Here is an 18,917-nt window from a genome sequence, read left to right as displayed (position 1 = left end):
ATGGGAAAACAAAGAAACTGGTGGGACAGAAACATGGCCTCCTCATCCTTCCCCTTTGCATCAGCAATACGAGCCTGGTATAAGGAAATCAGCAGACTCCTGCCCCCTAGAGATAGGAGACCTCGAGCTCTGCTGAATAAAATATTCACCACGTCCTCCTTTTGAAGCAGATGCTACAAATGGATAGAGTTTGATTCTCCCCTCGGAACCAGACAACCCACCTCAGCAGCTTGTCGATGCGTCATCCTCTAGACCCGGAAGGCCGATTCACAGGAGAAGCAGCTTGTCACAACCATTTCCTTCTAATGCAGCAGATTATTTGTAGAACTGCTGAAAAAAGCAGTTGCAGAAAACTTGGCAGAGGATAAGAAATTCCTCCCCTCTCCGTCACCAAAACCTTTACAGGCAATTCAACAAAAGCAGGCTGAGCTGTGCCTGTCATGTGGACCAATACCATCTCATTGTTTCATTGTGCTCCCCCTGTATCTGCCTGCCTCCCTTCTTATACTTAGATTGAAAGCTCCTCAGGAACCCTCTCTTTATCGTATGTCTAGCAGGATGGCACTCCGGCTTCTAGATGCAAACAAAGACAAATAATAGTAAACAAGCTGGAGTTCCTTTCATTCGGTAGATTAAGCAACCCTTACTCATCCTGGTGAGCATTTACACCCACAAGTAGTCCCACTGATTGCAATGGGACTGGTCATGACTCACGGGTGATGGCGCTACTTGTATGAGCTCACCAATCTCAGGAAGGGTTGCTTGTGTCTTACTCATGCTAACTTTGTAAATGCTATTTGAAGCTGGAAACAGTTTAGCAGAATTTTTCTGCACTGTGTGTGCGCATGTATGAAACTTTAGAGGGAATAAGTTTGAAACTATATCCATGAGTTGTGGCCTCTTAATGATCAGAAATCTTGGGAAAGGTTGTAAGTTTGGTGCTGTGCGATTTATCAAACTATAAAGCCTTTTCTGTCCGGGTGTTCACAAGGTTAAACCACTGATAAATGTGTACATGAGGGTTTTATACACTGCAGTAACAGTGTTGAAATGTCCATATGTCCAGTTACAAAATAAGCATTATTAGTGGGGCGGAAATGCTGTTAATAGCGTTTTCCAAAAGCTACCAGTGTTCTGAAAACACTGGAAATAATGCTCCCGATTCCCCCTGCCTTGCACCAAATTTTGTCCTTTACATCTGTACAAAGTGGGCATAAAATACCACCGGATCAGAATGCTAGCATTTTACAACCACCCACTCACTTTGTACAGGTGAAAGGCTCCAATGCAGCAAAGCATATAAGCACATGCTTAACTTTAGACACATCTGTATGTCACACTGATTTCAGTGGAACTTAAGCACATGTTTAAGATCTGTGCTGAACTGCTGAATCAGGGCCTAAATGTCTTTATAAGGTGGAAGGCAGGAGAATCAGATCCAACGGTGCTATTCTCCCCAACAGTTGTTAAGTAACATCATAAGATAAGAATGGCCATACTGGGTGACACCAATGGTTCGTTTCACCCAATATCCTGTCTTCCAACACTGGCCAGTACCAGATGCTTCAAAATTCGGCATCATATTAGTTATCCGCCAGTCATCTGATACAGAGGCTGGTTTAAGCAATAGGTTACATACCACAGTTAGTAGTTCTGCGATTTCATATTTGAATTCCTCCAGAACTCTTGGGTGAATACCATCTGTTCCTGTTGACTTATTACTGTTTAATGTATCAATTTGTTCCAAAACCTCTTTTACTGACACCTCAATCTGGGACAGTTCCTCAGCGTTGTCACCTAAAAAGAATGGTTCAGGTGTGGGACTCTTCCTCACATCCTCTGCAGAGAAGACCAATGCAAAGACTTCATTTAGCTTCTCCACAACTTCCTTCTCTTCCTTGATTGCTCTTTTGGCACTGTGATCGTCCAGTGGCCCCACTGAATTTTTGGCAGGCTTTCTACTTTGGCAGACTAAAAAAAAAAATTCCTGTTAGTTTTTGTGTCGTCTGCTAGTTGCTCGTCAAATTATTTTTTGGCCTACCTCATTATACTTTTACACTTGACTTGCCAGAGTTTATGTTCCTTTCTGTTTTCCTCAGCAGCCTCTTTTCCTCAGATGCCATTAAACTTATTTTGATCTTATCTTATCTTGCTTGGTGACATTTCAGCCAATAATTAATTTTTAGAGAAAGGGGTAGTTAAAAAGGAAATGTTATCCACAGTTTCTTTAGTACATAGGCAGCTTCAGAAAATAGTACTCATGCCAACTTTTTATAGCAGCCATAATACTGGGAACTTTGGGCAGTTCAACATCATTGTTGCTACAATAGATTCATTGCTGAGTTATTCTGTTAAAATACTGCACAATACTGCAAGCCACCGTTCCCCAGGTACTAAATATCCACCAGAGTATAATGGTTCATGATTCAGGACCTGATCAGGTCTTCAGATTAGTCTCGTTTGTTCGTTCTTTCGTTCGTTCTTTCGTTCGTCCTTTCGTTCAAGTTGCATGGGTACCTAATGAGAGTATCTCTATAGTCAGAAATAACAGCTGGCAGGTATAGAACTCAATGAATGTATGGTGGATTGTCTTGAGTGTAATAATAAAACATACACAGGGATTGGAAATTGAATATTACAACATATGTAAAACAGTTGAGCTTCAGCTATAACAGATATTTGCAGCAATATGCATCTGCAAGAGTGGTAATGTTAACACTAAAACCTTGGTAGTGCAGTATGTTGTTTTTTATCAACAAAACTGCGTGATATGATGTTCCCACTTCGTCAGCCCTTGACACTGGGGATTATTTGAACCTCTTTTGTTAGTTAGAGAGTGCATAAGGCAGTGAGAGATACAGAAAGGAACACCAATTTAAAACTTTAAACACTGTTTACAGCTGTACGGAACATGGATGTTCAGTAACCCCCTTTCCAAAGTAAATGTATAAATCATCTATTGGTATTTTTAAAAAACTATAAACTGAACTCCAGTTGTATGCTCCAGCTTGTCAACAGATATTTACGAGGTGAGTGTAATATTATAACAGTGAAATACATCCAGTGCAGGGTGCTAGTAAAGAGCACAAGAATGTTAATGCCAGTAGAATTTTAATGCCCTGTAGACCAGGCAACATGACACTTGCTCTAACTGATATTGCTTTTGTTGGCCACGTGAGAGAGGAAATCAGTGATGTCAGTTTCTAAATGCTGTAACACATTTGGAGTCTGGTACTTAACCTGAAACAGATACGTCAGCACATACTGTTGTCCTGTTATCAGTCTGGAGCTTGATCTGCACCACAGACTTAGGTTGATGTAAGGCAGCTTATGTCAACCTAACTATGTCAGTGTCTACACTACAGCCTTGCTCCCACCGATGTAAGTGCCCTAATACACTGACGTCATAATTCCACGTACACAAGAGGAGTAGGGCTTATGTCGTTGTAGTAAGAGCAACACAGTGTCTGTGTAGACGCTGCGTTCCTTACATCGGCTGTTGGCTGTCTTGGCTGGAGTCCTGAAATTAACAAGAAAGCTGGCTCCCCAGCCAGCTTGCTGCCCGGTCTCCATCCAACCCAGACTACTACCAAGCCTCCGTTTGGGCTGCCACCCGGGATCCCCACAGGGAGCCCTGCTGCCCCCGCAGGTCCCAGCTCCCTGCTCCTCACTGGGAGCACAGCAGCTGATTGGACTCCCAGTGTGGATCTCCCTGCCAGAGGCAAGAGGCTCTCCAGCCATTGTATTCCATGTCTTTCCCTCAAGAAAAGACCTAAACAACCCAGACCCTCTTGAAAAGAGCTAGATTTTGGACGTGGCTGACATGGATTTGACCTTCCCAGTGGTGACACCTGCCAGAAAGTGAAACTAAGTCCAAGTGTTGTTTGAGTGATGTGGACGATGCTCAAAAAAATTAAAATTTGGGGGGGTCCAGGTTCTCAGCTGCTGGAAATCAGCATCACACCAGTGATCCCAAGGGATGTATGGAAGAGATGTAGAGAGAGACCACTTTTTTGGGTTTTGAAACTCAGAAAACTTTTCAGAAGAGCTCGTTGATGAAGAACTACAATAACATTGTGAGAATAGGGTTTATATAAGAGACAAATCAAAAAAGCTGATTTGAAAGAGTAATAGTCCAAAATATTTTCTTTTATTTTGACTGATATATCTCATGGTTAGATGGTCTTTGAGGAATTGGCTTGGATGCACAGAGCTCACGTGAGTAATGGTCACCAGCAGCTGTGCTTCAATCCACAGATCCAGGCATAGTGTACCCCAGGTGTGATCCGCCCAGGTTCCAAATACCTCCTACAAAATGTCCAGCATCCTGAGCTCTCACTGAACTGGGCAGGAAGGTTGAATTTGGACTTGGGAGTTGATGATGGGTCCTATCTTGCTCCCAATGAAATCAATTGGGGTTTCGACGTTGACGTCAGTGGGAGGAGGGTAAGGACCTAAGTGAGCCAGGCTGCTAGAAAACAGCTGACATATTGTATGGCAGAGCAATAATTAAAAAAAAAAACAACAAAATCTATTGTGGAAAACAAGAGTAACAAAGAATTCAGTAAATGAAGCTGCTTGAAGAATGAAATTGTTTCCATAAGGGATAAACTGCATGCCGAACCATTCAGTCATGAACAGGGAACATTTTCCTAGGCTGACTGACAGCAGCTCAATGTATTAAAGCAGCAAAATCAGATGCACAAAGCACAATGTACAGTTGTGTGACACAGTGCTTGAGATTATACAGTTCAGCACTGGAAGAGGGATGGATAACATAATCCCTTCCATCCCCAGCTTCCATGATTCTCCAGATTTACGCCCACGTCCCCACCCCTCCTTTTGAATTACTAGAGAATATTGCATGTGAAGCGAAACATAGAGAAGAAAAAATATTCAGGGATGGTAGGTAGGGAGTGTTTCTTAAGACAAGACTAGGCAGGAGGACTAGGCAGGAGAGTCCAGCTATGTAAATAGTAAGAGAATGATTTCAAGACCTATTCAGAGTTGAGCGTAATTGCTTCATTCAACTTTCTGTGGTGCTAAAAAGGAGTATGGGGCTGTCAGCACAACTGCACTTATAGGATGGTGGTGTGATAAAGGGATAACAAACTAAAAGATCTTATTGGAACCCTTGTAATAACATTAAACAGCCAGCTGTGGGTGCAGGGTTTTGTATAAGAGATTCTTGCTTGTTTTTACTACTGCAACCACATCGTAGATACCTTTTAAAACATTTATGAAACATCCAATAAAGAAAAGCAAAACAGAAAACTTAAGATATTTGGTATTCACAAGTTAAATAATTATTGATTTCAGGATTAGTGTTCCTTTCTTTCATTGCCATTCGATAAAGTCCTTCATGGAGAAAGATGTTAAATTAAGAAGTCTCTTGCAGGTACTAAAAGCATTTCTTGGGGGTGAGGGGAGTCCATCTACTCCTGGATTTCAGTTTAGTAGTTTTTATTGTGAGGTTTATTGTAAATATGACAAAGGCAAGCACAAGGGGAAATGAGAAAAGATAGGAAAGGGGAAACATCTGTCTCCCTGGTGCTTGCTTGATTTGTGTGCAGTAGGCAAGATATAGGGTGCTGCCTGGTCAGTTACAGTCAGGTGTGCTTTAACCTCAGGACCCTGCTGGTTTCCTGGTCTGGAAAGACATCTGGCTGGCATGCTGAAGCCATTCCCACTGACCCTCCTTCACTCTGGGGAGAGCTGATTAGTCTGCCTTAGCTGTCATGCTGGTCTCAAATCATGGAATTCATTCACTTCCAAAAATGGTCAGGCTTGGAAATGATTAGACAGAAGCTAAAAAATAAGAATAAGAAAGGGAGGAAAAAATAGGGAAAGGAAAGCACACGAGGGAGTGGGATATACCAGGAATCCACATCCCAGAGGTTGCTTAGGGTTCAGCTGCTCCGGTGGCAATGAGCTGACGTCCACACTGGTCTATCTGTGGCCTGGATAAATCAAGGGATTCCCCCAAAGTCCAGAGGGTAAGGTGCTGTCACTTGAATGAGATTGAGATTCCCCAAATCTGAGGGTTTTCAGAGTCCCCCAAAGACACTGACCATGTGTCTCTCTCAAAGACATCCAGACAAGGTGTTTTGTCAACCACACCATCTTCTCAGTTTGACCAATCAAAAACATTTTCAGGTGCCTCAAAGTTAGACATTTCTTTCTGTTTCAAGAAATTCTTAGTGTCCTCCCCCCCACCGTGTGTTTAGTATTATACATATGTATATAAATCAAGAGTGCCTAGAGTTTATGGATAGACATCTTTTCAATGTTTTGCATAAATGTAAATATAAAAATTAGTTAATGTACAGTGTTTTGGACAGATAGGGCACAACTCAACTGAAGGAATGGAGTTTCACCCTGTTCCTCCACTGTGAATTTGGCCTCAGAAGTCTTATATAAATGCTAAATGATTCACACACACACACACACACGCAATTTTGATTCCTTTATGGTTAGAGTCAACAGATTAGTTGAGTTCCAGGCTTCTAACAAAGTGCACTCCACAGGGTATTCCTCCCCAGTATACTAATTGCGTTGTTCCAGTGTAACAGCTGTTCTGTAGGTCACGCAGGAAAAGGAATATGGCCATTTCAACAATAGACATTCTTTTGACTTTTTTGCATTGGTACCTTGTGCCCTATTGTGCGCTTTGACACGTTCATCCGTTACCTTTGAAAGCAATGTGTGCCAAGGACGTGTACCCTTATTGCCCAGTCAGCTAAGAAGAAACATTATTTTAAGATATTCAAATATAGCAAATGATTTCAAAGTGATATAAAATGATCATTACTGCTGTCTGCATAAAACTGTTACTGGATGTCTCTCTCTCCTTCTCCCTTTTTTAAATGTTCAGCATATTCTGTTCCTACAGGAACTACAATTCATCCACAAAACAGTTCTGGTTCTTTTTTTAAAATGTTGACCCCAATGCATCCAAGCAACTCCCATCTCCTGTGGGTAAATCATGGAATGCTTGCATAACTCACTTTTTAATTACTGTAGCCCTAAGACACTAATTTAGTTCAGTTTTATACTGATTACATGTTGGTATTGTTAAGGTTTATGACCCAATGATTTACAAGGCATGATACATCTGAATTCAAATTGGTTGTATTGATTGTTTAACTGAGTACGGTAACATGAGTGAAACATTAAGCCACCACATGGGCTGGCAGCGGGAACATGGCTGTGATGATAATTCATCTATGTTATTAGGTTCGTAGTGCAAGCAGGCTTTAATACTGGATGCCAAAAATAACTTACGTTTTATACACTTTAACCAAAGTTCAAATTGGTCAAAACAATAATTTAATATTCTGATGTCTTATTTTAATTATCTAATAAATATCACCACCCTGTTACATGAGGGAGCCTTTCTGCTGATTTAAAGCAGGAACCTGGAAGCTGCAACCAAGACTCCTGGGTTCTTTTCACAGAACCAACTCTCACTCACTGTGTGATATTGGGTAAATAATTCACGACCTGATTTTCAGAGCCGGTGTGCACCTGCAGCTCTCCATTGACTCCATTTGGAGTTACAGGTGCTCAGCATCTCTGAAAATCAGATTCTTATCTTCTGGATGCTTCAGTTTGCCCATCTATAGGACATTGTATTTTTTATGATTTATTAATATTTAATATTGGCAGCACAGGGCTGTTTTGATAGTTAATATTAGTAGGGTGTTATGAGTCCTCTGATGAAAGGTGCTGTACAAATAGTCAATCCAATCCCCAGTGCCCTACCTGAATATCTAGCTGAGAGCTGGGATCTGCACGTGAGAACATGAGAGGAACCTTCCTCCAAAGACAGCTTTGTCTTTAATCTACTGGCCCTGGCCCATTTTGAGCACCGAGGGCAACATATCAGCTAGAAAAATTTCATTGCTACCACGTTAGGCAGGTGTCTGGTAGTCACCACTAAGGTGGATGGAGATGCTGGAAGTGGTGTAGTTTTTCTATATCATGTAATGTTTAAACGTTATCAGGTGCCCAATCCAAACAAAATCATAAAATCACAAAAAGGGCCGTAACTCATAGAAGTGTAGTTTAATTTTGACCAAAATTGGTAGAAAACTTCTAAATACAATTGATAATCATAGAATCATAGAATATCCGGGTTGGAAGGGACCTCAGGAGATCATCTAGTCCAACCCCCTGCTCAAAGCAGGACCAATCCCCAACTAAGTCATCCCAGCCAGCGCTTTGTCAAGCCTGACCTTAAAAACCTCTAAGGAAGGAGATTCTACCACCTCCCTAGGGAACCCATTCCAGTGTTTCACCACCCTCTTAGCGAAAAAGTTTTTCCTAATATCCAACCTAAACCTCGCCCACTGCAACTTGAGACCATTACTCCTTGTTCTGTCATCTGGTACCACTGAGAACAGTCTAAATCCATAATGCAACTGTTTACTCAAAATAGTACTGTTCTGGAAAGTTTGGGAAATATTTAGCCCCAGGTTTATATATATATATATATATATATATATATATATATATATATATATGCGCACTATCTGCTGGGCCAAAGACATAAGTATAACCATGTGCTCTAATGTAACCTCTACCTATAACTATGAGCTGCTGAATATCTAATGCAACACCCTTCTGAGCTATATTAGTCACAGAAATAGTCACAGTAATTTGCAGATAGTTGAAACATTTCTACCGCTCCCCTCAGAATCTGTGTCTGACGTGGTCAATGCTCTGTTGCTAGTCGTCACTGTCACAGTTGCATGCATTGGAGCACATCAGACTTCTTGCATTTGGACATTTCCTCTGCAGGCGCTCTCACCATACTTGATTGATTCTTCGTTTATATAATTCTCACCACCAACAACAGTGTATTGACATTTTAGTCATAAGACCATAAGACTAGCCATGCTGGGTCAGACCAATGGTCCATCTAGCCCAGTATCCTGTCTTCTGACAGCAGCCAGTGTCAGATGCTACAGAGGGAATGAACAGAATAGGGCAATTTCAAGTGATCAATCCCCTGTCTTCAAGTCCCAGCTTCTGGCAATCAGAGGTTTAAGGGACACCCAGAGCATGAATTGCATCCATGACCATCTTGGCTAATAGCTATTGATGGATATATCCTCCATGAATTTATCTAATTCTTTGTTTTAATCCAGTTACACTTCTGGACTTCACGATGCCCCCTGGTAATGAGTTCCACAGGTTGATTGTGTGTTGTGTGAAGAAATACTTCCTTAAGCTTGTTTTAAACCTGCTGCCTATTAATTTCATTGGGTGACCCCTGGTTCTTGTGTGATCTGATGGGGTACATAACACTTCTCTAGTCACTTTTCCCACACAATTCATAATTTTACAGACCTCTGTCATATCCCACCTTAGTTATCTCTTTTGTGAGCCGAACAGTCCCAGTCATGTTAATCTTTCCTCATATGGAAGCTGTTCTATACCCTGAGTCATTTGTGTTGCCTTTGTCTGTACCTTTTCCATTTCTAATATATTTTTCTGAGATGGAGCAACTAGAATCACATGCAGTATTCAAAGTGTGGGCGTAGTCCAAGGATAAATGTTCATCAGCTGATCAAACAGCTCCCCAAAAGTTTTGTACTTGGCAGTATCAGTACACACCATCTGCAGAAGCACCATGAGGTCAATAATAGCTAATATGGGCTCCTCAGATGCTGATAGCTCAACTATTGACAGATTTTTTTCCAGCCAAGACTGTGTGTTGCTCTTTTGGGTCTTTCTTAGAGATCCAAGTTGAAGTGGGACAGGTGCCAGTTTATACTTCATCTCTGGACTAGCCAATAATTGTCCACCTGCTGAATATGTGACGATCAATAGTTATTGCTTGTGCTGTGTGCATCTTCTTTTGTTTGATTGTTCTGTTGAGATTTCCAAATGATTTGAGATTATGCCCTTTTATGGGATCAAAGAGGTCTACCTCACTCCTTTGCAGTCTACTGCTTACAAACTGCTTTGCTTGTTGTGTACCATTCTCTCTCATAATGCACAAACTTTCTGCAGTTTCAGGTGGGTCCACAGTAGACATAGCAATGTTCACAAGTGACTGTTCATTGTCTGAGCTTGTTCCAGGTTCAATGTTAAAAGGATTCATCATACTTTACATCTCAACTTTTATATTATCTTGGACACTTTCATCTGCTGCCACATACTTTGTGATAGCTTCTTTGTGGAGATATGTTGCTGAAGGCTGCATTCCACACATTTGTTTTGTTAGCTGTTACAGCTGCCTTAAAATGTGCAGTCAGATACTTGGTCAGAGCTTTATCTTTTATGCAAAGATGATGGTGCTTCCCACAGTCCTTATTGAGAGACTGCTTGATGGCCATGTTATGCCATACACCACGGAAGGTTCTGGCAGTCCAGTACACTGCTCCCTATCAATGAGGGCATGATACATATCTGGCTTCTGCTCCTCTGGAAGTCTGTTTTTTGCTACAATTGTACAACCCCATCTAGTATAATTTACATGGCCCCGCTGGAAGTCAAGTGGAATCATCTCTGCAAAATATCTCAAGCTCTATGGACTTGGTATTGTCTCTCTTTGCTGCTACATAATCCATCAGTAGTTGGGTGGGAGAAATCCATTACATAGTTTTCCCAGAACAGAAATGTATCTGAACAATACTTTTCTTAAGTAACGCAAGTGTCCATGGGATGGTGGAGTGATTGGGTATTGTCATGAAGTCTGCCTGAGCATTCTGTGCTTCCACTCTGAGTGCCTTCTCCACATCTTCAAATACTTCAGTGCATGCTCGAGCTTTCTGCAAGCTGCATCTCTACTCATCTTCTGGAAGCACATCATTGTTTATGGAATTGCCTAGTGCCATCTATTTCAAGCAAGTCATTGCCTCATTCCTAAGCTTGTGGATTCTAATGCCATGCTTTCCCCTTATATGCTTTCCCTTTTAGAGCATGGCTGATGAATGAAATGCCATAGATATTGCCTTCTACAAGGATGTCTTCAAACCCATTTTCCTGCATCACACTGCCTATATATCCATGAAATTCATTACACAATGCATGTTCCCATCTCAAGGTGGTCATTGTCAAATTTGTGTTGATTCTTCCATTGAATCAACTGTGCTTTGCAGTAAATTATTTCATCATGTACAACATAGGTCCAGTATTGGCCCAGAGAGTGGAATGTATCCTGAAAGCATTTCATCATGGTGTACGCTATATTAAACATCAGTTGCCGGTGCAGGGATCATTGGACAGTAGCCAATATTCATAAAATATAAAACAGACAGACAAACTTTTCTCAAGTCAGTCTATTCTACAAATGACCACTATTCTGATGTATTACATGGTACAAACACATTCATACAGTCATGTTACTCCAGAACTTTGCTTTAACTGAAGGCAAAAAAGTATGGGAAAATGCATACAATATATCACCCGGGGCTAAATATTTCCCAAACTTCCCAAAACAGTACTACTCTGAGTACATAGTGGCATTAGCAATTGTATTTAGAAGCTTTTTGCCATTTTTGGTTAAAATTAGAGTATGTCTCTTCGAATTATGTTTCTTTTTGTCATTTTTTGTGATAGATTGGATACCTGATAACGTTTAAATATTACATGATATATGTTCCTATCGTATGGTAGCAATGATATTTTTCTAGCTGATGAGTTATCCTAACTCATTAATAAGACCCCTTTTAAAATTTGGCTACTACATCCTGGAGGTTTACTACAGTCTTCCTGGCCCTAGAGCCTCAGTAGGGTGGAGGAGAACTAAAACTGAAGGATACAAGGCCATAATAAATAATAGGGCAGATCCCTTCATCCACCCCAAAGTTCTTTGCTCAGCTTCTGAGGAAGCCACTACAGAACTGGGCACCTTGCCATGCTTCCCAAATCTCACCACTTCTAGCACAGTGGAACAGAACTGGTCCCACTCCAAGGGGAACCTCCATGCTGGAGAAGGCGGAGCAGGATTTGTAAACTATACACCCAACCCTGCAAACCTGCAAGTTAAAGTCCTTGCGTGAGTATGGGTTTGAAGGATTCCATCATCCTTAAAAAAATAAAAAAGCACACGATATTACATGTATTCAAAACCTAGCTTTTTATTGAGTATGTTTATCTAAGTGATCTATTTACTCTTAGGTCATTTCCTTTTAACTCCTTGCTTCCCTTGCAACTATAAGAATGATCTAAATGACTGAGCCTCTTTTTTGTATGTTTTCCTTCTGTGATTTAAAATTATAAAGTCAAAATGGCTTATATTTTCCTGTAAAAATAACAAATACATTTCAGCCATTTAAGTAGCAATTTCAACTTGCCTAAATAGGAAAAAAAGTAATAGAAGGTTATTGTAGTACCTGTTAACATAATGAAGTGCTAGCCATGGGCCTGGATATCCTGGTAGCAGAATAAAGGGGGAGAAGTTGTTTGCTAGCCAAGTGGAAAAAAGAAAGAAGGGAAAATTGTTTTCAGAAAACTAGCCTTTCAGATGTGGCCCTGATTGCAGGCACACCGATCAGATGACCCTCGGTGGCCTAATCCCTCAACTGATAGTTCTGCATCCTGCCATTGTCCATCTTCCCTGTCTGATGAGGAGGGCTGATGTGTAAAGGAGAGGAATAAAATATAGCCCCAATCCCTGCTTGCTGTTCACTGTGCATGGCACACCGCTGATGTCAGAAGGGCTCTCTGTGCAGGAGTGCAGCCCAGGATTAATATCAATTTGGTAAACATCTTTGGAAACGAAGAGTGTTCCACAGATGTTTTGGCCATTTCTGTGGCAATTTTAACATATCTGAATAGGGGGGAAAGTCATGATAATCTGCATGTTGCAGTTACTTGTAAGAATTTGCTTCTTTCTCCTCTTCCTCATCTGTATTGTATATAAGGCAGCATTCAGTGGAAACAATTATGTAAATGTATTAAACTTGCAAAGAAGATCAAGAAAAAGGTTTGCTATCCTTCCCATTTTTATCGACAAATAGTAATTGATAACGTATGTACAGTAAAACACTACATGTTAAACTGTTTAATTACAACAGGCCCCTTACATTGGCTTCCTTTGGTACCTTTTAATGTGCCCATAGGGTGTGGGCATTATAAAGATGCACTCCTTGTCACATTTTATTACCTAAACATGAAACTTGTTCTGTACGATGTTGGCATGGGGTACTTGCAGTTACATTAATGGCAGTACAACATTTCTGACCTTCAAAGTAATTAGCATTTTCACTGTTTCATCCTGATTTCAGCTGTCGTATGTGAGCATCAGACTGTTCACAAAAGATTGCTTATTATATATATTTTTTCCATTTAAAATCTCTCATCCGCCACTTTTTCGATAAGAAAATAAGAATAAAGTTTCAGGCAAATAAATAATGACAGTTACAACTCCAAGTGCAAGTACCTGACGATACATAAAATACACCAGCTAGCATGGTGATAGCCTAAGGTACTACCAGATGTGGGTTCATAGATAAAGACTGAGAATCAGCTCAGGCCGTAACTCCAGGGGTAGATTGGCTGTGTAGGCAGAGGCCAAACTTTTCAAAACTTAGGCACGAATATCCATAACTTTCAATACCCTCGTGACAAAATATTGGCCAAAGTTCTCAGCCCCGTAAGAAGGAGAGTACTTGAATGCTTTCTAAAGGTAGCACTTTTGGCTAACTCAGGAGCCGGGTTGGTTGGCTCTGGAGGGAGTTGCATCCAGTGCTCCGTAGCCTCCAAGATGATTCAAGGTGGAGACTTGAGCCTGAGGAGCTAAGGGGTGATCTTAGTACCCTTAAGAGTTTGAAAGCCCTTTCCTGCACCTAGACCACATGTCCTTTCCTGCAGTCTGCAAAGTTCCTGTGGGCCAGAAACAACGCTTAGGCTGTTTTTACTCACATGCAGGGATTTCAAGTCTGATCTCATTCTAGTTGTTACATACTGCTTCCTTCTGCGCTGTGTGACAGAGGGGAATATGTGACTCTGTGTCATCTTAGGACACTTTCTCTCTCTACAGCCATTCTTTCACTGCAAGTATGTGACACTGTAAACAAAGTTACTTAAGCCCATCTTATTTCCTTTGTTAGATTTTGTTAGAAAATATTTGAAAATAACTTTGGGGAAAATGTTCTGGTTGAACAATATGGATCCGAAATTCCCTGTTTTCTCATCCTGGAAGTATGAGATAAATTAGAAAGTAGTAATATTTTTTTTAATAAATCTTAGCAATGGGCTTTTCAAACAATATTTTAGCCATTTTTGAAAGGCCGTTGTCAAGAAGTTTGCATAGATTGTGTTGTTAAAAACCAAACAAATGCTTAATTTTTTTCTTAATTTCAGTAAAATTAAAAAAGCTATGTAATGAAACCAGTGTTTAACCTTAAAAGGTCATGAAAATAAACTCAAATTAAAAGTAATGTGACCTTAATTATGATGATAAAATAAAATGTTTATAGTATTCTAGGAGGAAAAAGTTAATCCTAGCCATTGTTTTGGCGGTATCCTTTGTACTGCTTTAGTGAAAGTTGTAATTGCTGTGTTTGTAGTTGTAACATTGTTCCTGTTATAAACACCTATTCACAAGAAATTTGTCCATATAAAATTATTTGACCAAATCATATCAGTTGTTATTTTGTTCTTGCTGTCTAGCCCACAGTAAGAATGTAAGACATTCCTGTGGGGTTTTTTAATTACTGAATTTTAATCAGAATTAGCTCTGTTTCAGGACTGTTCTGCTTTCAGAATAATTTGAAATATTTTTTAATCAAATAAGGAGCCAAGCACACCTCCAGTTTGATATAAAAAAGGGGTCGTGGGTGGCCATCAGTAGGCCAGGTTGCAAAGCTGCCACAACCCCACTTACCTGGGGATGGGTGGGGGCATCAGAAGTCTCAGCAGCCACAGAGGTGGGCAGTGCTGGCCACAAAGAAGACAGTGCTAGGGATTTCATTGTCATAGCAGCTCCTCTCAGAGGCTATTAGTGGCACAAAGCAAACAGAGCCATGATAAGAGTTAAATCTAACCTTTCTGATGGGATTCCAGTGAGAACAGAGATAGAAATACAAGTTGCCCTCTGCCAAAATTACTCCTCATCTATGCTATGATTTTGGCTGGTGCAGGAGGGTGGAGTTTACCAGATTTGCTGAACATGGTCCACACTTTGAAGTCCCTTCTATGGTTAGATCGTGTGTCTTTCCCTATAACTAAGGAGTTATTTTGTATTTAGAAGTGTTAAAGCCAGTTTTTTTTTTTTATTGCTAAGCAAAGTCTTCACAAGGTCTCATTGATTCTGTGCAAGAAGACCTAGAGTAGCATATTTTACTGAATACAGTCATTTTAGTCCTTAAGTAAAATGTTGGTGCACTAAAACACATTTTAAAGACTGACCCAGAATTGTCCCTCCCTGACTACATTTAAATCTGCATACAAGGAAAAATAATCTAAGTAGTTATCCAAAATTCATATACATTCATGCACCCGTAAATATATCTAAAGAACTACAAGGCTGTGACACAAAACAATCAAAAGCAAGAATTTTGCAGTGAAGGGTAAATTCCAACATGCTTGTCTTCACCTAAGGTACACTGGGCCTCTCCTCAAAACTAGTTTCTGTAAATGTTTTATTGTCTATTTTTCACATACCATATCACACTTTGGTGTGAATTTCCTTGCTTTTATTGTTTCTTTAGTGGTAGCTTGGTTATGGGAATTTGCATAGAGCTTTTGAGATTTATGCTCAAGAAATGCTTTGCCTTTTACTACAGCACTCACTTTGTTATATTTAATTTTTTTTAAACTGTGACGCAAGATGTGAAAATGTACGGTGCCTTTTATCTTCTACCTTCAATGGAATACTTTAACGCTCACACACTTTATCTTCTCTCCATCTTCTCTGCATTTACAGTCAACATTGTAGCAGCAAGGAAACACCTCAATTAATCCAACCTTGCATTCACTTTGTTATATTTATCACAAGAAAAATAGGACAGAGACTCATTAGAAAAGCATTATGAAAAAAAAGATTTCCTTGGTCCATGCTGCACTGTATATTTATTCTTCCAGTTGATCTGGAGAACACTGCCTCCTCGCATACCACTCAAAGTCTGACATCTGTTTATGCTTGCTCGAATGGTGCCAAATAATGCTAAGTTACTGTACCTAGTACCCAGGTACCCTTATTGTTAGAAGTATTTTAACCAAAAAAGTTATAAAATAAATGAATTAAACATGAAGCTTTGCCCTGATTTTCCTGAGGACTCAGTGCATAGTTTAAAAAAAAAAAAAAGAAGAAGGAAAGAAACAGTAATAGTGCCAACAAATCATTTAAAAAAGGATCAAAACACTGGTATATCTGTTTACTCAAAAACTAGCTCATTTTACCTATGATTTACTTTTAAATGTCTCTTTTAAATGAATTCAAAGGCATCATTAATTATTATTATTGTAGGATAGCTCTAAAATGCGCTGAGTGATACAGACAGTTAAGAAGACAAGATCCCTGATTTCTCCCCTCACCCCCAAAAAAGCTTAAAAGCATCTATGAACTAAAATTATTTTCGAAAGGCCCTAAGGGATTTAGGAGCACAAGTCAATGAAACTCAGTGAAACTTGTGCCCCTAATTGCTTTGGAACTTTTGAAAATCTCCCTCTGAGTGTGCACGGATCCTTTAATACAAGATTGTTCTAAAAATGCAGTTGTGGTTAATCTGTAAGCGAGATGGGGGGAGTTTGCTCAGCACTCAAAAATGAAAATGGATGTCCAACCTGGGTGCTTTATGGCAAAGGAGACGCTCTATGGCAAACACTTGAGTACTGGTGCCTGCTGGAAAGCCCCACACTGCGTTGACTTCTGATTGAGGAACCAGACCATGATTTTCTATTGCACAGCCGTACCCAACGGTATCAGTAGGTGAGGGGGGAAAATAATCTTTTCACTAGCAGAGGAGCTTGAGATGAAATATTCCACCAGTGCTGTGACTTAGGCCATGTCTACACGTACAGCGCTGCCGCTGTACCAATGCGGCTATGCCCCTGCAGCGCATCTGGTGAAGACGCTCTATGCCGATGGGAACAGTGGAAGCTATGTTGGTGGCTGACATAGTGCTGTGCACACGAGCGCTTACATCGGTGTAACTTACCTCACTCGGGGGGTGGTTTATTCACACCCCTGAGTGACCTAAGTTACGCCAACATAGGCTGTAATATGGGCATAGCCTAACTAGCAGACGTTAATGACACCGTATCCATTTTCGGAGAATACTAGAACTGTCCCTAGCAGAATTCTGAACTAAGCTTCAGTACAACTTTCACTTTTACATCCTGGAAAAGGAAGGTGTTGCTTCTTTGCAAGTGAGACTTCTTCAAAGGGAGCTCCTTCTGGGAAGAGTACAACACAGCTGAAGAACGGCCATCAATACGTGCTCTGGCCGTGGCCTTAAGTAAAAATTGTTTTCCATTTTAAGCTTTTGGAAATAACTAGTCTCTTCTCATTGCTCACCTCCCAACACGATGAATGACTTTTGGACCAATTCATCCCTGATTTAAACTCTCCTAAAGTCAGTAGAGCTACACCAAGAATGATTTGGCCCATTGCATTTAAGTTTAGATAAACCGATCGAGATAAACCTGACAGTATGGGGAACAGTTTCAGTTTGGTACAAAAGGCTGGGTGTAGATGTGCAGCTCTGGTTATTTTAAATAAAATTACCAGACCTGCATCGACCACACAACATCAGTGCTTTACTGGCAGTCATGTTTATTTGGAGCAAGTTTAATGGGAAATATGTTGTCCGTTACAGGGAAGATCTCCAATTTTGAACATGATCTAATTTTATTGTGTTTAAAACAGAACAACAATGTTGAGTTTGTGTGTGTTTCTAGCAACTATTCAGAACGTGAAGACTTGTTAAATCTTCCTTAACAATGACCTCTGGAGGATCCAAAACATGGCAGTTCTCTTCTCATTGCTCTTAATAAGGAAAGTGTATAATAAATATGTACACCAAATGTGATGGAGTGCCATGGATGATTTCCATCATTAAGTTTTAACATATTTGTTTATGCGTGTTATTTCCAAAAGCATACACATTTAAGTCATTGTTTGTGTGTGACACGTTAGCACTGATATTCAAGGATCCTTACTTTGTATTTATTACTTCACTCACCAATAAAAATTGTCTCTTTGTTTTTTTCTTTAGGGCCGATGTGTTAACTTTACCCGCGTTCAGACTCAGTAAAGGAAGCTAAGAGGATACGAGGACGAAAAACTTCCACACTGCCATTTTCTAAGCAACCGAAGACAACTGAGCACGTTCCCAAATTTCTTCGATCAGCTTGAGCCTCTTAGCTCAGAAGAGTTTTCCATTCCACTCTTCCACGAGCCAGTGTTATTGCACCAAGCTCTTGTGTTCTACTGCATTACAACCGCACTCCATGATTTGCAACAGTGACAAAAAGAGAAGCATTGACCTGCATGCTTAGGCTTTGATAGAAAATCCAGTACGCATGTGCGGGGGGAGAAAAAAAAACGACCAAAGATCATTTTGCTTTGTTTTGATTTTAAAAGGACTGCAAATTCTCAGGACGCAGTGTGCTTGTAGTAGAGATGCAAAGTCTCTCAGATGCAACGATGGCACTTGTTATTTAAATAGGGACTATTAGCCATAGGCGGAGGGTAAAAATTCCCACTAGGCTAAGCAAATGCAAAAGTTCATTGCCTTACAGCTATGTCAGATCACAAAATCCTTCTGAGTCCCCCATCGCATTGTGCCTTACGGGAACCTTCTGACTGGAAATCTTGTCATTCTAGCACTGAAAAGTGCACACACATGACAAAATGTAGACAGGGTGCCTCAAGGTATTGGTAGCAAGCAAGACTTTGCCCTTTAGTTTTTGAAGACACCTTTCTTTCATTATGCACCCAGGACAGGAAGAAAATT

General features: G+C 40.3%; 1 protein-coding gene across 2 annotated transcripts in view; it reads left to right on the top strand.

Annotated features, from left to right (window-relative positions):
- ANTXR2 (ANTXR cell adhesion molecule 2) overlaps positions 1 to 18,705 on the top strand; it is a 172,098-nt gene extending 153,393 nt beyond the window's left edge. For both annotated transcript variants that reach the window (XM_073340476.2, XM_073340477.2), the window contains one exon: positions 18,177 to 18,705. In XM_073340476.2, coding sequence (XP_073196577.1) covers positions 18,177 to 18,215 — 39 coding nt within the window. In that variant the 3' untranslated portion in view covers positions 18,216 to 18,705. The remainder of the gene's footprint in view (positions 1 to 18,176) is intronic.
- The last annotated feature ends 212 nt before the right edge of the window (positions 18,706 to 18,917 follow it).

The sequence above is a fragment of the Lepidochelys kempii genome, chromosome 4 (assembly GCF_965140285.1).
Source record: "Lepidochelys kempii isolate rLepKem1 chromosome 4, rLepKem1.hap1, whole genome shotgun sequence".
Classification (NCBI taxonomy): domain Eukaryota; kingdom Metazoa; phylum Chordata; order Testudines; family Cheloniidae; genus Lepidochelys; species Lepidochelys kempii.
This window is presented reverse-complemented; position numbering and strand designations above follow the sequence as displayed.